This window comes from Hemitrygon akajei, chromosome 5 (genome assembly GCF_048418815.1).
Source record: "Hemitrygon akajei chromosome 5, sHemAka1.3, whole genome shotgun sequence".
Classification (NCBI taxonomy): domain Eukaryota; kingdom Metazoa; phylum Chordata; class Chondrichthyes; order Myliobatiformes; family Dasyatidae; genus Hemitrygon; species Hemitrygon akajei.
In genome coordinates this window covers 157,989,406-158,014,376 of record NC_133128.1, presented here as the reverse complement: position 1 = coordinate 158,014,376, position 24,971 = coordinate 157,989,406, and the positions used below count along the sequence as shown (strand labels likewise).

At 37.0% G+C, this 24,971-nt stretch overlaps 1 protein-coding gene across 3 annotated transcripts in view; it reads left to right on the top strand.

The window, feature by feature from the left end:
• The window catches only part of myo1b (myosin IB), a 271,540-nt gene that overhangs the window by 199,072 nt on the left and 47,497 nt on the right, over positions 1-24,971 (top strand). For all 3 annotated transcript variants that reach the window (XM_073046966.1, XM_073046967.1, XM_073046968.1), the window contains exons 14-17: positions 9,388-9,492; positions 17,799-17,861; positions 20,051-20,251; positions 24,156-24,382. In XM_073046966.1, the coding sequence (XP_072903067.1) occupies positions 9,388-9,492; positions 17,799-17,861; positions 20,051-20,251; positions 24,156-24,382 (596 nt within the window). The remainder of the gene's footprint in view (positions 1-9,387; positions 9,493-17,798; positions 17,862-20,050; positions 20,252-24,155; positions 24,383-24,971) is intronic.

Sequence of the window (24,971 nt, the reverse complement as noted above, 5' to 3'; positions counted from 1 at the left end):
TAATATTATCAGAACTGAGATGCGTACTTTTTTTTAGGTAAGGACGACTAACCTAGATGTGGCAATTTGATACAGCTATTGTGATAAATTTGATTTAAAATATCGTAATGACCAATAGACTTTGCACGAAAGATAGCCTTAACATTTTCCATCTGGGACAGTTTATCTCAGTCAGTTTTGTTCCTTCACTTTTGCTTAAAGTTAGTAGATTCATTGGAAAAATGGCATACAATTCTACAGTGTAACATCTTTAAAAAGAGTATTAGAGTATTATAACATCTGATAGTTCAGAAAATCTGCTCATCTGGCACCACCAAAGTTCTGAGTGTGGCAGGTTGAGTAAGGTTACTGTATAATTCTCCTTAATCGTCATACGGGCGTTATTTGTTCTTGAATGGAGGTAGATTTTTTTTTCTTTAAAATTAGACTTTAGTTGGTGGTTCCTCTTGAATGACAGGGAAGCCATTAAACAAATGTTCTTCCTCTTCAAATTAAGGGAGAGAAATATGTGGAAATATGGAAATGTGTTTTGGGGAAAATTACAAGTGCCAAGTTTCAGAAATTATGATATACAGCCAAGGCATTCATTAATTCATCATGGTATGTTTCAGTTGCAGCAAAACTCTGATAATTCAGCACAACTTGGGACTTCAGTGGTATTGAGCAGGCAGATGATTTCCTGACTATTGGATCTTTTTCCATTAATACCCTAAAACAATTTTAATTTACCTTCTTTTTGGATACAATACAGTAATGCACTTAAAGAGAATTCTTTTTAAGAGAATATGGGAAACAAGACATCGGTGAATTTCAAGGGAGAATGGAAAGTGGAATCCTAGTGACTTTAAACAGAGTACTGGAAACATCAGCTGGTGAGCCAGTCCATCAGGATATCTAAATTATAGAAGAGTGGATTATCAGGGTTTTGTAGTATCAAAGTTTTAGAATGAGTACCAATATGTAAAGCTAATATTTTTAAAACTATACAAGTTCCACTTAAAATACTACCAGTTTTAAGAGTAAATTTAACTTCTCATTTGACCAAGTAACTGGAAGTTAATAACATACAGGATTAGACTCAGAGTTGTATCTTGTTCTTTAAGAATAACAACAAATATTCAATTCTATTGAAAAGAACTAACCATTAAATGTTATAGTTAATTTTCAAAATGATGGAGACATTTTTAACTTATTCTGTTTTTTGTGTGGCCTCAGTTTTGCACTAAATAAATGGGATGTATTGGGTGAACAGAAGGTAGATAATCTGGATTAGGATAAATGAAATGTAACATGGAGAATGTCATCAGCCAACAATTCACATAATGCTTCTAGTTAATACAATGTGGTTTCATTCAATATTTCTAAATTCATACAAGAAAAAAAAACATGAAAGTATTAACAACAGAATTGTTCTATAAACCGTAGCACAATAGATGAATTCCATCTTCTGTAATAGGGGACTATGCTCAATTATCATTCCAGATTTTGTACTTAATACAAGAATTGAAATGCTTCTAAAAGGCTAAATCACGTTAACATGTAAATCAGTCAAGCACTAAAATGCCTTTTGATAAACACATTTCTGCATTACTCCTCTCAACCCATCTCTCAGATAATATGAACTTCCATGGTTCAGGTAAGGATGGAGTTATGTTGAAGGAATTATATATCTGCAGAATTCTATTGGAGTTCAATTTAAATGTTGGAGCAGCAGTACATTTGAAAGTTTATAAGAAAATCAGTGGATACCTATACCTTACAATTTAAAAATAATTCTTTATATATATTCATCAAAAATCCACCTGCTGTGTAAAGAGCATTAGCTTCTGATGTGTAAATCTTGACGCAGTTTATTGTGATTGAAAGAAATTGTTGCCTTGATACATTGTGGCTGGTGGGCAGAAAGCACTACTTTTACCATTGACCTTAATGGATTTTAGTCGCGTTCAGTCTCAGTTGTAACCAGATGCAGCACAGCTGTAATTCAGTGGCTTCAGGCAGCAATGCAGCTGTCGCTAAATTTAAAATTAGTTTGAGTCATGGGATCCAGTTAACCATTGTGAGATTTAAAATTACTTTCTAAAAGAAAATGACTTTAAAAATTCTGATCTCCTTAGGTTCTTAACCCTAAGTTCCCTCTGTGGGCTGAACAGTATATGTTCAGAATCTTATTGGTGTTTTTCACAATAGGTTGACAGGTGTTTATCATAAATATCATAATTGACGAAAAAATTGTAATAATTACTTAAAAGACTGTTTATCCATATTTTCAATTTTCCTTTTAATATGGAATGGTTAATCATTGTGCTTAGCTTCTAATATACATGTGTAAAGAAATGGAATGTGTGACAGGTATTTCATTTGTCTGAAAGACTAATTATCATGGGACATGTTTTTGACTTTTGAAGTAAATTTAGATTTCTGGAAACAGCTGCCCCCTTCAATCATTTCTCATGCTTTAAAAATATTGGCCCTTGATTTTCTCTTTAAGCCCTGAATAATTGTAGTTGTAAAAAAAAATATTTTAAGAAAAGGCTGTCTACCTCGAGGACACTTTGCCCCACAGCTATTTTAGAAAATGACATGTCTTTGATGTCCATGCAAGACACCAAGACTTCAGCAGTGGATCAACTTGCTGCCTTTGATGGAATATCATATTCAGCAAATTTCACCTTCCAGGTTTATTAACAATGTCTGAGCTGATATTTTGTAACCAGTTTTTGATCGCTCTGGTGCCATTTGTGGTTAATAATTAGTATTACTTTCACTGAGCCTTTAAAATATACCATAAGTCTGGAATGGAAGTACAAAATCTGTTGAAATCCCCGGTGTATCAAAGAAGGCCTGAAAGAAAATGAGTAGCTCGTACTTCAGGTTGCAATGAACATTTACAGCATTGGGAATTCTTTAGTTCTTTAGTTTTGTTTCAGACTGAATGTTAAGAGTTTTACTATTGGTGCAGAAATTAGCACTTCGGTATTTGCATATATTATTATTAGTGGACTCATAGGTTTGCAAATGTATAAGTACTGCTGTATCAATTTCCAGCACTTTTCTAATTTTATTGTACTTCAAAACACATTGTACATGACACATTCAAATCTAAAGAGGACAGTTCCAGTTTGGGAAACAGATCAAAGTTACTCAAGTGGCATTGTGTTGACAAAGCTTTTCAGTAAAATATTTCACTGACATAGTTTCAAATTTGGATAGGAGTTTCAAACCTTTATGTTGAGCACCAGCCACATCAGATACCACTGGGTGTTTTAATGGAAAGGTGGATAGATGATATATATCATAAAAAATTGATAAAGAAGAAAGTTAGAGTTAAAACCTTAAAGCAATTTTATCATGTCTTAATTCCATATTTCTGGAAGTCTAGAATTCATTTGTCTCTAAGCACCATTGGTGCTAAGGTAGGGAAATAGTCACACTGGCAGTAATAGAAATTGAATAATAAAGTTTCAGAGCCAAGATAGGTAATTTAAGATGAATCATTGATTAATAAACAGATCTGGGGGATTGAAAGGTCTCCTTTAGTTATTGTAAAAGGGGGATCTAGGTGCAAAGGGTGAAAGGTGCTGATGTGAGGATTAAAGGAGATTGTCATTAATTCTATGTCAGAGGATCTTTGGGTACAGACTCAACATATCTGGCTGGATTGCATTCCCTAAATAGGATAGGATGAATAATTTTGCTGATTGAGCAAATGTTGCTAATGGATTGTTACTAGTTGTTGACTGGCTAGTTGTCAGTCAAAGGTATGTTCTTTATTCTGATTCATCTGCTAAACTGTGAATCAATGGTGGGAGAGTGAAAGCTTTCATTGTCACCTCAACAGACATTTAGACGCAGTGATGGTGGGTAGATGAGAGCAAGAATGGCTGGTGGGTCTGTGAAAAAGTGAAAAATAGCTGAGAGATGAGTAGGAGATCACTGGAGCCACTAGTTAAATATTTCAATTGGCAAATCAAAGAAAACTGGTAGCAACAATAGACCTGAAGTCCCAGTTGATACTGTCTTAATTTTTCAATATCAAGTCTGTAAATAAAAGAAAAAATAGTGCATAGTGCAGCCTGGTTAAAATACAGCAATTTTTTTCAGAAGATGCCCCACAAAGGGCCAAGGGCTATAGTGCAGCACATCCATCAAACTGAAAAGAATAGGGAAGAAGATGAAGCAAGAAGTAGTAACCAAATGGGCATAAAGGTTAATGTGTGAATGAATAGTCTTATCAATAGCTTGCAATTGTTTCACAGTCATGGACAGTTTTGTTAAAATGCCCAAGGATTAAGCAGATTTCATTCAATTGAGACAAAGAAAGATTATGCAATTCAGTGAGACAGACAGATTCATTCAGATGTTGTCCAGCTAACCTGGCTACAGCTGCCCAGCAGTATCAGAAAGATGACAATATAGCAAAGACCCTGAAAGTAAGTACAGGGTATGAAAGAAAGAGAATCACTGAAAAGGAGCTGAGGTTTGAATTCTAATTCAGGTGCACATACAATGCCTTAAGAAAGTGTTCAGCCCCCACAACTATTCTAACATTTTACTCTCCCATTTTCTAAATTTGAAATATATTGAAGTAGGAATTTTTTTAGCTAATTGTGTATCATGTCAAGAATTCCTAAACCTGTCAACAATTTACTAAAAATTAAAAACCAGAATTGTGAGGCTGAAAAGGTATTCATCCCCTTTGTAATTACCATACTAACTTTCCTCAGATGTAATATTGTATATTACCTTACCAACTCACTACCCAACTTGATGTAGAAGAATGGCACCTGTAAGAGAGGCTACTGTGATGCCAAGTCTCTCTGAGTGAGCTGCAAAAGCCAATGTTTGCAACTGGAGATGATGTTCATGGCTCCATAATCTATAAGGCCTTACACACAAAAAGGGTATTTATTTAATAGTGGCAAGAAAGAAGCTCTGGCTGAAAAATATAGCAACCCTTGCCTGTAAAGACTTGGCAAAGTTTCACTTAGAAGATACTGTAAAGATATGGAAGAAGGTCTTGAGATCGGATGAGATTAAATTGGAAATTATGACCTGAACGCTAAGTGGTACATGTGGCATAGATCTAAAATTGTGCATCAGCCATCTAACACCATCCCTACCGTAACGTATGGTGGAAGTAGCATTGTGCTAGTGAGAAGGTTTTCAGCAGCAAGGAATGGAAATCTGGTCAGGATTGATGGGAAAATGAATGCTGCTTAATACAGAGAGATCCTGGATAAAAACCAGCTAGCCTCTGCCAGAAAGCTAAAACTGGAGAAGATGTTCCTGTTCTTCCAGTTGAAGATGGTGCTACTGAAGCTGTGCAACAGCTTATTGGTAGTTCAGAAGACAAGAAATATGACTAAAAACATTACTAATAACACCTTTTCTGAAGTAAATTGTGGTAAACTATCACCGCAAAAAAATGAAGAAGCAAATGGAGGCGAAGCTGATTCAAAGGATGAGCCATGTTGGTGTATAACAAAGCTGGAGCACAGTATGTTCATGATGCGCTTGCATACGTGTTGTTATTGCTGTCACTGTTGGAGTAAATGATTTGGAAAGGAGTCAATGCAAAAGAGTTTTGATGCCCGTCCATCTCCCCTGGTTGCCGGTTTGGATCGCTCGAATCACTGAGCTGAGAACTTCGGGCTGTGCAACTTGGAATCCAGGTTGTAGAGAGAGGCACTGCTCAGTGGTTGGACAATTTTAACTTTAAGTGCCGGCCCAGATAGACTGGAAAGTCTTGAGTGTGAAGGCGCAGGTCAGGCTGATTTCACTTGATCTCCAGTGGTTGTCGTGTCTGTGAATTTCATGCAGTTTGCCCTGCTAATGTGATGAACTTGAGATTGAGGCTTGGGCCTACCTCTCTAGCTACTCCAGGGAGTGGATCTAATGTCTAAATATGGTTTAATTGGATTGATCGGATTTCCTGCTTTGCGGCTGCCTGTAAGCAAACAAATCTTAAAGCGTATAATATTATACATCCTTTGATAATAAATGCACTTTGGTTTGATTTGAGTTCGTCTTTCAGCAGGACAGTGACCAAAAGTACACTGCCAGTGCATCCATGGAGGTGGCTGAATATGAGGAAAATTTACATCTTTAAATGACCTAGTCAGAGTCCTGACCACCTTAACCTGATCTAACATCTCTGGCAAGACCTTAAAATTGCTGTCCACTGCCACGCCCCAAATAGCCTGTCAGAGCTTGAGCAATTTTGCATGGAGGAATGGTGCTCTATCACATTGTGCAAAGCTAATAGAGACTTTTTCAAAAGACTACTCAGTGTAATAGCTACGAGAGATGGTTCAACCAAGTACTGAGCAAAGGAGGATGAATAGTTTTGAACTGCTGACATTTCAGATTTTCAATTTTTAGTTTTTCATGCTTTACAATTTTCCCTATTTTTTTATGGGGGAGAAAAGAACATGTGATTCACAAATAAAAATTCTTAGTTAAATTCATCAAAATTACTGGTTGTAAACAAATGTGAACAAATGGTTGGTGGCTGAATACTTTTATAAGGCATTGTATCTCAAACATTCAGTCTCTCCTGTTAGATGTAATTAAACCACGAGCCTAATTTTGGTCAATGATACAAGATCATGGCCCCATGAATCAAATGTGTTCCAAAAATAATCACTTTGCTACAGGAGAACTAAAAGCTCTAGCCCTATAAATATGTGCTAAGCTGAACAGTAATGGAGTAAAGTATTTTCTAAGTTTGTGCATTGTCAAGTTGATTTTCTGCTTTAAAAATTTTGCATTTTATGCATAACAATTGAGAGACTTTCATTTCAAAAGACAGCACATAAAACATATTTTCAATGAGCATTTTCATTTTCGAGGAATTGTTTTTCTTTCCAAAGATAGTGAGCATTTTGAAAATTCTCACACTTTGGCACAATAGTTGATTTTAATGTGTGGTATCCTCCATTTTCAAATGAAACCTGTACCAGGACATATATCAGGTTGTGAATTACAGAAGAAAATCAGTTCTGCCACATTATCGCTTCAATCTAACCCTCTACTTTGACCTCATACCTTGGTTCATGTTGATCATTACAGTCGCAATTCAAACAGGGTCTGTTGTATGCTTTGCATTGGAAGAGAGCACTGGGGCGGAACTGAAAATAGGAGGCCCACATATGCTTAGAGCGGGATGACTACTCTGAGGCTTAGAATGGTGTTAATTAAGAAATGGCACAGCTGGAAATTAATTCTAAATAAAGTCAGTATATCTTGGATAGAGCTTTCATTGTTGGGGCACTCTGTTTCCAAATTCCTGGCATTTTCCTTCCAATCATGCTGAATGTGCCCTTTCTTCCTACCTGTCCGTCATGTTTGTTTCCTGCTGGTATTGATGTAGGTAATGTATGCTGCTGCACAATGAGGACACATGCTGCAGTTATTGTGAGAATTTTTGTCCAAAGGGTTGCAATGCTACTTGGTCAGCAAGTGCAGCAATAACAAAAGGGCATTTAATGCAGTCTGTTTAGCAGTTTCCCCAAAATGCTACCTATCAGTGTTAAACATTAGAATCAGATTTATTTTCACTGACATATGTTGTATTGTGGCAGCAGTACAGAGCAATACATAAAATACACTATAAATTACTGTAAGAAATATATTTAATATATACTGTATATTATTTAATGTATTTAATACATATAGTATAATTATTATATATGACAATTGTTAACTAATTAAAATGTATTATTAGCTTACAAAACTGGAACATAATCCTAAATTCTGTTCCATAAGCTAAGTCTAATAAGATGTTTTTGGGAAACAGAATTCCTTCATTATTGACAGATAGCCATTGCTAATGTTATTGATCAACATTTTACAAAACAACTCTTGTGTCATAACTATGAATGATATATAAGTCCTCTATTTGTCAGTAATCAAGGGCGTATTCAAGAACTAATTATCAGCTACTTCACAAGCCCCTCGTGATCCAGTTATTGATGCAAAAGCTAGGAAAATGGTATGATCTGCCATTTTGATGCCATGATGAGAAATATGCTTTATGAATTGTTTTGCAAAGGCACATTATTATTTTAAGTATTTAGAGTAGATTCTGGTTAATTGGGACACATTGGGAACATTTTGGCCCGTATTAAGTGGCAGCTCCATTTAGCTGAAGTTTCTTGGAAATAAAAGGTACAAAAAAGTCAAACTACAATTTAACTGAGTAAGAAATTTTTATACTTAAATGAAATACAGAGCAAATTAGAACAATACCAATACCTCTACAGTACTACCAAACTGTGTATTAGTTCCTAATAGTTATTGGCAGAGGAATTCATCTGCTGTATTCTTTAGATTGACTGTAAAAGAACAAAATCAGCACAGACACCTAGTGCAAATAATAGGCTACCTCCCTAAAATGCTTTAGTTGATTGAATCCTCCATATCTTAATTTTCATTGTAACATTCAAAAATTGTTGACATCTTTAAATTCCTTGTAGTTCCTAATTTGTTGAGGTACTGAAATCTTTCCATTTTCACTCCTGGCCGTTTCTGGCATCTCCAAGCCTGAATACTTGAAACCCCACTGAGCAAAACAGTTTCGAAATTGTCTTGTTGCTTATTTCTAGCCAACTTTAAGTGATAAAAGTCACTGCTTTTTGAACACAAAGACATGCAAGTGACTCTTTGAAAACTATCACTCTAAGCATGGTGCAGTGTCTAATGGCCATGCAAATGTGTGCAACTGACGCTAGTTAGAATCTGTTTGGCAACAGTCTTCTGCCCTAATTAAGCAGCGTAGTGTCCCAAATAAATGAAGGGAATCCCAGCTATTTACATGATTTAGGTTTTGTTCTTTAAGAGTTGTTCCAAATAAATGGCTGCCCCCAGTTAACCGGTGGCCCAATTAACCAGTTGATTCTGAACTTTTGGACATTTTATGAAGTCTCTGATGCTTCTTAATTCTCTTTTTTTTTTCGCAACAGCACTCTGTAAGTATGAACTGTTTGCAGTGGCAGCTTTGCTGCATGTGGCAATTAATTTTCTTAATTATTACTTAATTCTTAAAAATGGCTGTAATGAAGCTCAAAGGTAAAAGAAAAAGCTCATCTGAGCTACTCTATGTATAGAAATCTGCTTAATGGCATTTGCAGTTTGCTTTCTATGTCAGACTCTATTGCTTTAATGAATTGTTATGCAAGAATCCTCCAGGAATTATGTTGCTCGTATACGTGATCAGTCTATGCTAAAAGCTAATTGTTGAATGGTAATATAACATTGTATATACAGTATGTTATATAACATAATATAATATTATGTTATGTGATATAATTTACATAATATATTATGTTGGTAAATATAACACTGGAAACTCATGGGCTATTTTTTATTTCTCATTTCTTCCAGAACAATAGCTTTGAGCAGTTCATTATCAACTACTGCAATGAGAAATTGCAGCAAGTCTTCATTGAACTAACTTTGAAGGAAGAACAGGAGGAGTACATCAAAGAGGTAATAGCTAGTTTTTGTCATTGAAATTGATTGTTTTAATATTGGAAGACTCATTCTGTGCTGAGTTAGCTGGTCTCATTTGAAGTGGTAACTGGAAGTTAAGATTGAAAGTAGCTGGTTTGCTGTAAAGGTCTGGTAAAAAAAGATTGAAATAACAAAAGTGCGATATAACTGCAAGTCTGTTTTTAGTTAGAGATCTTGCAATCTCTGGACTAAGATGGGATGAGCATTGATCAGACTTTCAATAACTAGAGAAATATGTCTTTGGTTGCCAGTGCCAAATGCGTGCTCTTTGAAGATAATGTGAGAAGGTGAGTGCAGGTGGTTGCCAGTACTTTTGTACCTGTTTATTTCTAACCACCAGAGCTGAACCTCTTTCCAGCATACGTATGAACAGCAAATATGCCAGCAGCCTCACTGATAACTGTATTCCAATTGATGCTTACTGTCTGATTTGTTTTATTAAATGCTGTGTAATAATACATATCACAATAATTATACAATGAACTGTGTCGGCTCAGTCGTTTTCTACTTCAGCTTATTTGTAACATCCACCGCTTGCAGTCTCAATGAATTCAGAATCAGAATCAGATTTATTATCACTGGCATGTGATGTGAAATTTGTTAACTTAGCAGCAGCAGTTCAATGCAATACATAATATAAAAGAGAAAAAAAAAGTAAATCAATTACAGTATATGTATATTGAATAGATTAAAAAGCCTGCAAGAAACAGAAGTACTGTATATTAAAAGAGTGAGATAGTGTCCAGGCTTCAATGTATATTTAGGAATCGGATGGCAGAGGGGAAGAAGCTATTCCTGAATCACTGTGTGTTCCAGTTTTGAAACTTGTTGATTAGAAGACAAAGGGTGGTGGCTTTCTAAGGAATATTAGAATCTCAGAATTGTTTCCACCATCCTTGTTTGCTAATTAAGTACCAGTATTTATGTAAGATAATGGTGTGACTTGCTTTGATATTCTGTGGTTGAAGGAAAATGGAATCCATGCCTGACTGGCTATTGCTATGAATTGTTTGTAAGGAGTATATTAATAATGCAATATTAAATTACACCTTTTGTTTTGAACATATTTGTATATTCTGTCCCGCATTCCCATTTTGTCAATATCACTGCCACTGCCCCTTTTAGGCAGCAGCTCTGATCTAAGTAGTCTCATAGTAAGATGTTTACACTGTGTATTTTTGATGACTTTTCAGAAGAAGATGCACTTAATCTGTCGTATTCTCTCTCATAGACACACATAGTACATACACATTCTCTTCACCTTATGTATCATCTAACGAATAAGTACTTGATCTGTTCACTATGCAAGTGGTGTTCAATAAACATTCATTTTCTTTTCATAACTATATTCCCTATTAGGATTTTAGAGATTAACCACCAATGAAGGGAAAGGTCTCCATTAAAGGCAAATATGCAATAATTCAGTATTGTTGAGGAGCATGAATATGTAAAGGAACAGTACATTGGCAATTTTCTTTGTTTTGTGAAGAAAGAAGGAAATGGAAAAGAGAAGCTGAAAGAAAAGGAGCAGAAATTATGATGAGGAGCAATGGAAAGAAACTGCAAGGAAGAAAGGGAGAAATGGAATGGAAAGTTTGTAAAAGAATTCAGTAAGCAAATAGAAGCTAAAGATGGAGAGATTCTAATGTGAGAGAGAACCAAGCATGACAGGGAAAAGGATTTAGAGTTGGAGGATGTGGCTCTCAGTGAAGCAAAAATAGAAACAAAATGAACCAACCTCCCCTATTGTCACTTGCTTGCTTTTATCTTTTTTATGCTTTTGGAATATTTGATTCTATCATAAATGTTAACTTGGCTCAAATAGTGATGGTTGTATATTCCATGTACTAGCAATCTTTTATTTAAAAAAAGTTTTATAAGCTCCCTTTCATGTTTCCCTTATTGATTTCATCTGATGATCTTTGTTAGTAGCTCAGTGACCACTAAAAATATTTCTTGCAATTTGTCATCAAAAATATTTCAATCATTTTAAACGTATTTTGAATTCTTCTTCACTTTACCACGTTTGGTGTACTTAGTACTGTGAAGACTCTCTTCAAAATTGCACTATTATCATCGTTGTATGTACATTTTATGCCTTTCCATTAGCTCTTTATTCTTTTTAAAAGTACAAACTTAATCCAGATCTACATAGATCAGATTTCTTCATTGCATTTGCTTTCAGGAGAAATACAAAATCCAGAATCTAATTTCCCCTTTTCAATATTTTTTACCTGCATTCCTATACATGTACATTTAGATCTGATGTCTCTCTGTTGCATACACCATGGAGAGTATTATAGAGCATGCTTTTGATGCCTACTTTCAAATTGTTCTCCTTCACTTTTTATCTGTGTGAGCTGCATTTATTAAAAACCTGTTTAGTGCTGTAACATCCCTTACTCTCTTGACTGCTTGAATTTTTCCATTGTATTACAAATATGGACAAGTAATGCAGGGTAAGCAGTCAATAAATCTGCAGGGTGTTTCTTTTCTAATTTTTTTGTATTTGTTATCCTCTTCCTAACTTTGAGTTAGGCTGCTTTTAGAATTTCATTCCAAAAGTAACAACATTTTAGATGCTGGAGATCCAAACTGAAAAGCAGAAAATATTGGAAATGTTCAGTAGGTCAGGCAGCATCTCTGAGGACAAAATCAGATTTAACATTTCAGAGTGTTGTACCATAAAATGTGAAACAGAGCTGCTGTGGAGGATAGCCAACTTGGCATAGGCTAGGGTTTGATTTGGTGTCCTTTCCAGTCTTTGGCCAGTGCTGGCAGCTTTTATTTTAATTATAGCCAAGTGACTTCAGCTGACTTTGGCACGAGATGTTACACACTGCGGAATTTAGTTACAATAATTGCTTGCTGCTAAATGTGGTGGGAATTGCATATACATGCAATTAAGAGTTCTAAAATAAGTTTGATCCATTACTAAATTACTTTTGGAAACTTACCGATTTCTAAGTTTCCAGTCTTTGAGATCATATCAGTTGAAAAAATAGAACACTGAATTATGACCTTTCTATGACCTGCATCAATAGATGTGTTTAGGCAACATTTTCCAGTCAAAATGGACATACTGAAGATTGCATTGGGGTTTACTTTGTAAAATATGCATTTTTTTTGTATTTTGAAGCTTATGCCCTCTTTCAACTATTAGTGCCAGGACATTAAGGTCGATTAGATTTACTGTTTTAGTTTCTGATTTACTCATAGACCTCACCAAAGTCACATTTGAATAGGGTTTGTGATGATTCAGAAGAATAGTACCAGATTGAATACCCTGGTCATCTTTCAGTTTATCTTCATTCATATCCTAAGTATGTCTTATTTAGCATTGGGCAATCTAATATGGCCAAATCTCATGGCCTAGTTCATGTTTAATGCTAAAAAGAGTAAAACAAAGAAATATATCGAGAAGAAGCTGTTGTATATACAGCCAAATATGGATGCAAAATACCATGAAGAAAAGGCTGAAGAAGTTGAGCTGTTCCACAACAGAAAGAGAAAGTGAGTAAGGGAAAATAAATAGAGAAATATTGAAGCACTATTATTTAGAAGGGCAAAAAGTGTCAGTAGACAGCACATCTAGGAGCCAGCTTTAGAACCATGGCACTTTAATAGCCTGGTGTGAGTGCACAGGGAATAATTACCAAATTTCCCCATAATGTAAAATAAATAGAGTAACTGTAGAGGCAACTAATTTCAGTGACATGTTGACTTCTGAATTGAGTTGACAGATAGTAAAAGAAATTTTGTACAGAGAAATATAAAGGGCTTATTTTGGTCAGAGACTATATCAACAAAAAATGTAATAGTTAATAAGCAGTAGAGGAGCGAAGAAGTTTATAAATAATGTATAGTCCCAGTTGCCTTTGAAGGTGGCAGAAGGAAGATGCAAAGGCTTTATAGTAAGAAATTAAATTGAAAATGCAATTTTTAACAATCCAGGCTGCAACTTTGGGAAGACTGAGTTAACAGGGTTAAAAATTTTAAGCAGAGCTGATTGATATAAACTAATATACAAATGTAACACTTGTTATACCACAGTTGGAATATCTGTTCGGTCCTTGGCACCTTCCTTTAGCTAGTATGTTAAGGTTTTGCAGAGGATACAGAAGATACTTACCAGAATGGAGCAAGGGAAAATGCACTTCACATAGAGAAAGTATAAAGAAACTGGGTTTGTCATTCCTAGAGCAGAAAAGGTTAAAGCAAATTTTGTAGAGATGTTTGAGATCCTGAATGGAATCTGATAGAATAAGTAAAGAGAGCAACTATTGCCAATGCAGAAGGGTTGCTAACCAGAGGACAGAGATTAAAGAGAGTTGAAAAGAGGCAATGGGTGGAAGTATTTTGTTTCATAGCTTCTTGCTGTGATCTTGAACGCAGTTCCCAGGAGTGTAGTAAAAACACATTCATACTGACATATAAAATAAAACTGTGGAAGAAGGATAGTATACCGTAGAGGCTTGGGTAGAGAAAATGGGAATAATTAGAGAGCACAATAGACTAGTGACTCACTCTCTAATGTCAGATACCCCATGGAACAGAAACATAGAAAACGTGCAGCATAATACAGGCCCTTTGGCCCATAAAGCTGTGCCAAACATGTCCCCACCTTAGAAATTACCTAGGGTTAGGAATATTCTACAGTGGCAAGTACCCCAAAGAATCAAATTCAGTTGACAAAAAAGGATCTAGTGCTTTTGTCAGTTGTCCAATTCTAAAATACTTTTAATAATAATTACAAAATGTAAACTAGTCACTAATTTTATCTTCACTTGTAGATTTCTTGTAACTTGCATTAAAATATTAATTCTGCTAAATATTTTCTTTCATTCTGTTTCCTTAATTGTTACAGAACACCTCACATCCCTCAGATTTAATTACAGCAGTAGAAAAGATTCTGTCATTATTCTACTGAATAGTGACATCTTAGATAACTCTTTACTCATGAAGCTGCCTTGATCTTTCTTTTAAAGTATATGCTTTGTTTAATAAATTGTTCAATTAATGGGCACTAGTAAGTTTTGCAACAAAAAAAAACTGGGGTATATTTAGGGGAAATAAATGTTAGAGAGGAGCTTATTTCATAAATCGAATTCTATAAATTCTTGATAAAAACACAAAATGCTGGCAGAACTCAGCAGGCCAGACAGCATCTATGGGAGGAGGTAGTGACAATGCTTCGGGCCGAAACCCTTTATCAGGAGGGTTGATGAAGGGTTTTGGCCCGAAACGTTATCATTACCTCCTCCCGTAGACCCTCCTGATGAAGGGTTTCGGCCCGAAACGTCGTCACTACCTCCTCCCATAGATGCTGTCTGGCCTGCTGAGTTCTGCCAGCATTTTGTGTTTTCATTTATTTCCAGCATCTGCAGATTCACTCGTGTTGTCTATAAATTCTTGCATTATTTAACATATCTGTAGAGATGGGATGGATTTTAAATTTTTTGGGATGAAAATCTGAAGCAAGTATAATAATTTTACCTGTTCAGCCTGTGAAAGTACTTGAAGGAAATGTTTGACAGGTTGAAAATTATCTCCCAGAGTGGTGATGGTCAAAGTGGGAAATAATGCTAAATAATTACCATGATCTCTTCAGTAGTGGTGATTGTTCTGGTGAAAGTACTGAGAGTTTAGTCACCATGAAAATGTGCTAGTCACTGCTTAATAAGAAAGTCAGGAGCATAAGCCCCACAGATTGGAACTGAATACTGTTGAACAGCCCATCTGTGCTTTGCTCTGTCTCTATCCCCTCTCACAGTCAAAAGAAGCTTAATGGTCAGCAATAGAAAGAGATGGTCAAAGGAGGGATGAAATGTTGGAGGGAAAGGGTTGAACAGAATTTCCACTTCCTAAAGAACATGAGCAGAAAACTGCAACTTCCACTTACATAATGTCTTCAATGTAAAGATTTACTGTGCCGGCTGAAAGAAAGCAAACAGGTGGTGAACCAAGAAAGGAGAAACTGACTCAAAGCATGATTAAATAAAAGTGCTATGAAGAGGCTTTTAATTCAGGAAAAGAGGTAAAACTAGGGAGGTTTTGATGAAGAAATTACTGATAATAAACGCTATAAAGATGGAAGGTATTAAGAGAGCTCCAGGAATGTAATAAAGTGTTGGAGGAGCATATGGGGTAAAGTGCAATGAGTGCAAGGACAGGGTGAGTTTGTACTGAGTGCTTCATGCTAGGGAGTTGGTGTCAATCAAAGGCTGGGATAATGGATAGGTGGAAGTTGGTGTGGGGTTAGATAACCTCCAAAGAGTTTTGGACAGATTGGAGCATATGGATAAGGGGGTCAGAAGGCATTCCAACTCAGAGTATGGAGACACTGATGGGGAATTATTCATGAATGTGAGGCAAATTGTAGTGAGACAGAAAAGAGTGTAAGATTAAATCTTTACAAAACCTGAGGGAGTAAAGATGGACAAAATGCAGATGTTTTTCTAAATGTGAAAGTTAAATAATTCCATCCTATTTTTTTGTTGACCTTATTGGGAGGAGGCTACTGTATAGCTTACACTGCATGCTTGTGCGTTGTAATTGTCAAAGGTTTAATGCTGAGACATGAGATGTCCATTGCCATTGCAGATGCTGTTGAAAGATAAGGAACTTTAAGAAATCTAGTGATGATTACAGGAGAGTGGATTTTCCTTCTGACCACATGTATCTATTTTGATTACACTCACTATGGCAATGACTTCTGTTCTAAAACTGTTGCATAAGGTGATCTGAAGAAATGGAATTACTTTTGAGAGTAAGTGCTTTCTGAATGGTAGAATGCAATGAAACTTCAAATAAAAAGTAGATTTTAAAAAATCCCTTGATGATCATTCCACATGCCTGGCTCATTCAGTTTCACAGTCTATACCTGGCTACAGTATATTAAGCAACTACACACAGGGGGCTGGTCAAAAATTAAGAAAAAGATGAGGAGCTGGACGTAAATGGCTGCTCAGCAAGAGAAAATTCCTCTCTTCTTTCATTTCTGGCAGTAAAAACTGTCACCGTGGTGCACACCAGAAGAAGTTGATTGAACTAGAGTGGTGGGATAAAAAGGAGGCTATTTACAACAGGATAGTAAGCATGCTTGTGATCTAAGCAAACTGGCAGAGATGGGATATGAAACCATATGTTACCAGCATCCATTGCATATGTAAAAACTATTAAAAGTGATCTGTGCACCTGGAGCTGTGATATAGATTTCAATATATGTTACTAACTGAAAGCATTCCATTTTATGTATTGTTTTAATGAAATAAGCCAGTATAAGCATCTGTTCATAAATGCACCTTGTTATATTACTGTGAGGCTTTCCAGCTGTCAAGATTATGCAGCCTTTTCTGATGTATATCTTAGACTTTATGTTTTTGAAGATAGATTTGACTACATAAATGGTAAGTTGACCCAGAGAGTAATAAATAACTAATACTTCCCACAAAGCTGTTGACTGCATGCTACTATGTCTTTTAAATCTGTGTTCTTTTTCTGTGCTGTAGCCCCTTTGAACCCTTTTCTTGCTTGCTGCTATTGATGCCTTACTTATGGCTGTGCAAAGACTCCTTCCAGGTACTTGTACTCTGTTTTTGTTCCTAAGTAGGACCTTGTCATGTCTGCTGTGCTTCCTGTAATTTTTACAGTGTCTTTTCCCCCCCTGTTCAAACAATTGTTTTCTTTAGTCCTTTTTCTGTTTATTTTTTTAAATAAAATCTGTAAGTAGTATACAGAAGATGCTACATTTACAGCAAACATTGCACTCTTGATTCATGCCACTCTGAATTTAGTGTTAATGTTCACATAGAAATTATTTACAAAAACAAATTACAGATCTTTCACCTGAAACAGCATCTATCTATGTCAGCTGGTGTTTAGGAAATTTTCAGATTTATTTAGGAAGGCATTGTTCAAGAAACAGCTTGTCTTGGAAAAAAAGGCAGCATGCATCAAAGTGACTGAAGTGACCTTGTGCTGTGGAGTTTGCTCCTGGATGGTTTCCCATGAACCGCATGGGAAATTGACTTGGATTGTGGAATGGAATGGGAACAGAATTGGAACCATTTCAAATAAAATGTTCTTTATGTGTGGAGATTTCTAGTTCTAGGAGCTTTGCTATGTTTCCCATTTAGAAAGCCCTTATGTATTAGGAAAAAAATATTCCCAACTGGAAGAAAGATGTAAACAGACACAGTCGTTGGACAATTTTTAAAGATTTTTAGAAGTAGACCTTTTTAACTGAGGTAATAAATTTTAACTGTTCATATTTTTCACAGGGAATTGAATGGACTCATATAGAGTACTTCAACAATGCCATCATTTGTGAGCTGATTGAAAACGTAAGTAGAGTTTTTCCAGTTTGGTTTGAGAATTGGCTGGTAACTTTTAATCCAGTAGCTTCAGCTCAGTAAATTTTTCACAGTAGTAATAAGAATGTGGAAATTATCACATGGAGGGAAGTCTTGATGCATAATAGAGAAGGCTTGATTCAAAGGGGAATGGAACAGAGGATTGATGTAAAGCAAGGAAGAAGTAATAAGAGCAGAGTAAACAAATGTAGAGTATTTAGAGTAAGTGGCTTGGTTCTCTGCTCTATGTTTAATATCATTCTAATCCAAAGGATGGAGGACTGCCTAAAGCAACAGCAGAAGCATCCACAAACATGAGCTCATATTCGTTAGATAGGCAGTAAGAGGTCAAAGTCGAGTTTATTGTTGTATGCACAAGTACATGCTTGCACCTGTGCAATGAAAAGCTTACTTTCAGCAGCATCACAGGCACAAAGCATCAGATAAGCAACATCCACAAGAAAAAAAAGCAAACATAAATTATATTCAGTCTTTGCAGGAAAATGTTATGGGTTCATCCTTAAACTGCAAAGAAGGACTAGATAGATACTGATTTCCCTGAAGCCACAATCCCCAAATCTGAAACTGAAATTCTGCATTCATCACTGTTTCATATTAAAATGTATATAACGTAGAAACATGGGATGCTTTTGAAAATTTGTCTACGTTTTGGATTCCCCAGTCCAAATTCCCAGTAACCAATTGGATGATCAGGATCCAATTTGTCACTGCACCAGGTGACAATAACATCACTCAGCAATCAGTCTCTACTTCTCTTCTGCTACATTTGTAATAAAAATCAGGAGCCCTTCTGGAGTGTACAGTTCACATCTGACCATGTTCTAGCCTTAGTTTCAGAAATTAAGCAAATTCACATAGAAAGGTCTCCTTTGAAAAGAATTATGGAGAGATACAGCACAAAACAGGCACTTTGATTACTGAAGCTGATCATAAAGCACCCATTTACACTAATCCTACTTTAGTTACAATTTTTATTCTCACCACATATTCGTCAACTCCCTTCAGATTTTACCACTCACCTACATACAAGGAGCAATTAAAAGTAACCATTTAACCTATCAACTGGCACAACTTTGTGATGTGGGAGGAAATCAGAACATCTGGAGCAGGGGTTCCCAACCTGGGATCCATGCACCCCTTGCTTAATGGTATTGGTCCATGGCATAAGAAAAGACTGGGAACCCCAATCTAGAGAAACCCCTGTCACAGGGAGAATGCAATGTCCACACAGAAAACACCTGAGGTCATAACTGAACTCAGACTTACGGCATTGAGTTATTATGCCAATATTTTTTGGATAATTACAGGATTTCTATTTAATGAAGTAAAAGGTTTAATGACTTCATGGCAGTAATATTGCAACTCGATCTGGAGCACAAATGATGCCAATAGTTAAGATTAAAAAATGATGTGTTGTTTTTGAGAGAATGCTCAAACAATGTTATTTGGTGGACACATTTAAAAAGGTTATGAAAACTGCAAAAAAGGTTTTGCAAATAGGGAAATATGAATTTTTAGTAAATATTCTGGAATATCGCAAGAAAATAGTTACCCTTTGGTAAATTCTAGGTCACGTTTTGCTTTCCCCACCTACATGGATATAAAGTAAATAATCATAACACAAATATGAACATATATATATAAGCACATTGTATGTTACACACAGACCCAAATAAAGACATATATATTTACACACAAGTACATATGCATGCGCTTGTCTATAAATATGCAGTAGTCTATGTATGTAAATACATATACTGCACGTGAGTCACAAGGAGATTGAGAGGTGACGTGATCGAAATATATAAGATTATGAGGGAGGTGGTCTGGGTGAAAGCACATTGTCTTTTTACTCTGGGAGAGGTTGCTAAAAGTAAGAGCAACCTAGGTTTAAGATCAAAGGTAGGAGTTTTAAAAGGGACATTAGCTGCAGATTCTTCAGCCAAAGATTGGTGCATATTTGGAATGAGCAGCCATATATAATTGTTGATGTGAACAACATTTATAAGCCATCTGGATACATACATGGATAGGAGAGCTTTAGAGGGCTATGGGCCAAATGGACAACACAGCTAGCATTGAAGAGTTGGGCTGAAGGGCCTTTTCTGTGCTGTAAGCCTCTATGGTAAAGTCTCAATCCTGTGTGCTCAATTTTTCAGAATACAAATGGAATCCTAGCCATGCTTGATGAAGAATGCTTGCGCCCTGGGATTGTGACAGATGAGACCTTCCTGGAGAAGCTTAATCAAGTCTGTGCTGTACATGAGCGTTTTGAAAGCAGGATGAGCAAAAGCTCCCGCTTCCTCAATGACACCTCTTTGCCTCACAACTGTTTCAGAATCCAGCATTATGCTGGCAAGGTACTGAAATCCAAGCTCATAAGTTTAGTTTCCTTTTATTTAAGGTTCATAACCTAATTAGAAAAGAAGCTAAAAAGACAGAGGATAATACAGCAGATTCTGGTTAATTGAGCCGTTGGTTAATCAGGGCAGCCATTTATTTGGAACAACTCCTAAAAAACAAAAACGAATTCAAGAAAATAGCCAGATTCCCTTTGTTTAGTTGGGACAATATGCCATGTAATTGGAGCAGGAGACTGCTGTCGAACAGTTTCTAACTGGCATCAGTCTTGTGCACTTGTGTGGCCATTAGACACTACACCATGCATAGAGCGATCAGTTTTACATAGCATCATTTGCATGTGTTTAGGTTCAAAAAAGCAAAGAAATAATTCAGAACTGTTTTGCTCACTGCAGTTTCAAGCATTCAGGCTTGAAGATTCCAGAAATTGTCAGGTGTGAAAATGAAATTATTTCACTACTTCAGCAAGTTAGGAATTACGAAGGTATCAACAAACATCTTGAATGTTACAATGACGCCATTGCCACCACCTCCACCTGGCCCTAACCCACCTGGACAAAAAAGCCACATACGTTTGTTTGGATGCTGTTCATAGACTTCAGTTCAGCATTCAACACAATCATCCCTCAGAAACTGATTGGAAAGCTGAGCCTACTGGGCCTGAACACCTCCCTCTGCAACTGGATCCTAGACTTCCTGACTGGGAGATCTCAGTCAATCCGGATCGGGAGCAGCATCTCCAACACCATCACACTGAGCACGGGGGCTCCCCAGGGCTGTGTGCTCAGTCCACTGCTGTTCACTCTGCTGACCCACGACTGTGCTGCAACACACAGCTCGAACCATATCATCAGGTTCATCGATGACAGGACCGTGGTGGGTCTCATCAGCAAGAATGACGAGTCAGCTTACAGAGAGGAGGTGCAGCGGCTAACGGACTGGTGCAGAGCCAACAACCTGTCTCTGAATGTGAACAAAACAAAAGAGATGGTTGTTGACTTCAGGAGGGCACAATGCAACCACTCCCCGCTGAACATCGACGGCTCCTCGGTAGAGATCGTAAAGAGCACCAAATTTCTTGGTGTTCACCTGATGGAGAATCTCACCTGGTCCCTCAACACCAGCTCTATAGCAAAGAAAGCCCAGCAGCGTCTCTACTTTTTGCGAAGGCTGAGGAAAGTCCATCTCCCACCCCCCCATCCTCATCACATTCTACAGGGGTTGTATTGAGAGCATCCTGAGCAGCTGCATCACTGCCTGGTTCGGTAATTGCACCATCTCGGATCACAAGACCCTGCAGTGGATAGTGAGGTCAGCTGAGAAGATCATCGGGATCTCTCTTCCCGCCATCACGGACATTTACACTACGTGCTGCATCCGCAAAGGAAACAGCATTATGAAGGACCCCATGCACCCCTCATACAAACTCTTCTCCCTCCTGCCAAAGGCTCCGAAGCATTCAGGCTCTCATGACCAGACTATTTAACAATTACTTCCCCCAAGCTATCAGACTCCTCACTACCCGAAGCCTGGACTGACACCTTGCACTACTGTCCTGTTTATTATTTATTGTAAATACCTGCACTGTTTTTGTGCACTTTATGCAGTCCTGTGTAGGTCTGTAGTCTAGTGTAGCTTTCTCTGTGTTGTTTTTTTATTACGTAGTTCAGTCTAGTTTTGTGTACTGTGTCATGTAACACCATGGTCCTGAAAAACGTTGTCTCATTCTTACTATGCACAGTACCAGCAGTTATGGTCAAAATGACAATAAAAGTGACTTGACTTGACTTGAAAATGAAGATTTGGAACATACAATTGTCTAAAGCATTGTATGAACACTGTCCATTATCTGCACTAGGTGTTGCATTGATTTTGTTAATTACAGTCAATCAAAAGGACATGGGGGCAGATGAATTCCTCCATTGATAACTATTAGGAACTAATATACAGTTATATGGTACTGTAGAGGTTTTGGTAATGTTCTTATTTTTTCAGTATTTCATTTAAATACCTAAACTGTTACTCAGTTAAATGGTAGTTTGCCTTTTAAACTATTCCCATGAAACTTCAGCTAATTAGAGCAGCCACTTAATGTACTGGTCCCAGTGTGTCCCAATTAACCAGAATCCACTGTATTTCTGTCCTCAGTTTCATTAGATATTCTTAGTTAATTATTCTCTCTGGATTATAGAATACTGTGTAGTTCCTAACTATTTGTGTGTTTCACTGAGTCCATCCAATTTATCTATTACATAAATAGATATTACCTTAAATCATTGGTTAATTCTGAAATTGAATTAAGCATGTCTTGAAAGGCAGAATTTCCTTTCCTTGTTTTTATTAAATTAATATTGAAGAGAAATTACACACGCAGATCTCAATTGTAGTCACATATTTTTAAGAGTTGGTATTTATAGCTTGCCTCTGGCATGGTTTTGGGTCAACAAACAATCTGCTGAGGAACTCAGTGAGCTGAGCAGAATCTGTAGGAGGAAAAGAGTCGTTGATGATTTCTCTCCTCCCACAGATGCTGCTTGAGCCACTGTTTGTTGCTCCAGAATGCAGCATTTGCAGTCTCTTGTGTCTCTGTGCCACCTTCTTGGGTGTTGTTTGGAGGAATTTAAGTATCCCAGATGGTTTATACATGACTGACTTATACTAAATAACATTTTGTTTTTACTAATTACTCTCATTATTCAGTGCTTCCCCTTTAGAAATTTTTCGCCCCTTTAATTATGTTCTGTCATGTGCAACTTCTTGTTTCTGTACAGCAGTTAATCATATTATCCTTCGCTAGTTGGGCACATCTATTTTACCTTATTGCATATATTTCACTTTACTGGTTCCCAAGAAAACTCTCCAACCAATTTCCTGATTATGTTTCTGCTTTGCCTCACTGCAAAATAATGCCCTTTACAGACATTACATGCTAGGATGGAACTGAGGCCTAGTGGCCTCAACATTATTCAGTGCCTGGCAAGACATGTTTCATTGACACTTTATGGCAGGCCAATGCATGTTTTTATCTTGAGTTTTGCCTACAGTGTCATGCAACACTGTGTGAGGCTCAAGGTATCATAGAATATCAGCCTTAAGCTAATAAAGGTGTTTTCTCCCCAGAGTGAGCGATGGAGAACCAGTTGACTGTGATTATGCTTTTGGTCATGGTTGCATGAGAAAGGGGAAGGGGAGGTAAAGGAGTTAACTGGGGCTGAAGCACTGAAGTAGCTTCCTGTTTACTGCACTCTGATGACCTGAGGGATGTTCAGGCTGGTGCACTGAAGCAACCCTCACATGTGAAGTCCTGCATCTGCATAAGTGGCCTTTGTGATCCAGCAGTTCCACATGCAGGGATGAAATTCAAAAAACTGCTCCAGGTGTTGCAGGCCATTGAATGCCACCGTGCATATTTGACCATTTTGGTGCATTAGTGAATCTGAGGTACAAGGGACCTCAAAGGGCGCTTGCCATGTTTTTAGGTGGTGCTCAAATCCTGGGTCATATCCCATCAAGGGCTCTTTGAAGAAACCACAATGTGTGACATACATATACCTTGTGCTGCACATTACAGCCTCCAGGCCAGCTTCAAATAGTTTGGAGCCGGTTTCCAAACAAACAAGCACTGTATGCGACAACTTGTGGGATACCCTTTAAAGTAGCTGCAGATTTGCCAAGATGTGATGCTTTTTGGACACAACAGATTCTGTGCAACTCACTATCCAGCATCCAGATCTCTGATGCGTCCTCCCCTTGTACAAAAAGGTTTGAGGGCTATCCTTAATCTTTCTCTCCCCAGCTGAATTGTGAGTGTACAGCTTATCCTTGAGAGGCTGCTGTTGAATTGTTTTAAGAATATTTCTACCAAATTAATCTCACCATTTCTATCTTTGTTTCATCTTCAAGGTGATGTACCATGTGGAAGGATTTGTTGACAAAAACAATGACCTGTTGTACCGTGACCTATCCCAAGCCATGTGGAAGACTAATCATGCACTTGTCAAATCCCTTTTCCCAGAGGGAGACCCAGCTAAGATGTCTTTGAAGAGACCACCTACAGCTGGGTCACAGTTCAGGGCTTCTGTAGCAACATTAATGAAAAATCTATTGACCAAAAATCCCAATTATATCAGGTAGGATTTGTTTGAATTTTTAATTATTTTCTATCAACCCAGATATGCTGACAATGAATTTAACCACTGGGGATCAAATGAAAAAATGTTGCAAAACACTTTTATATGAAACTCAGGATCCAGCATCTCCCTGCTTTATATCAAACTGAGTAACAAATCAAATGCATTAGAGCACAGCATAAAACACAACAGAAACTTGTCAAAAACTGTCTGTCTTGTAACTATATTTTCACTGGAAAAAATAACATTTATAATTCCGCAATTCTTTAAAATGTCTGCTGTTATGAATAGAAACATTCAGATGGCATTTTCATCAGAGCATTGGGACATGGCGAACAATTTCCGTTTTGGCTGGAGGTTTATAACAATGCATTAGAGTTGAAATGTTAGTCCAACTTTTCACTCCATTTGTTAACTGAACTGTTTGTTTTCTATTTTCCGGATTACTGCCTTTCTGCCTTCCGTTAAAAATATGATTTGATTAATTGAATGCTCCTTTTTTTTCCCACAAGGATTAGTTAAATGGCTCTGCTTCTATTTCAGAAGATTTGAGTTGTATGATTGTGGAGATTCCTTAACAAATTACTCA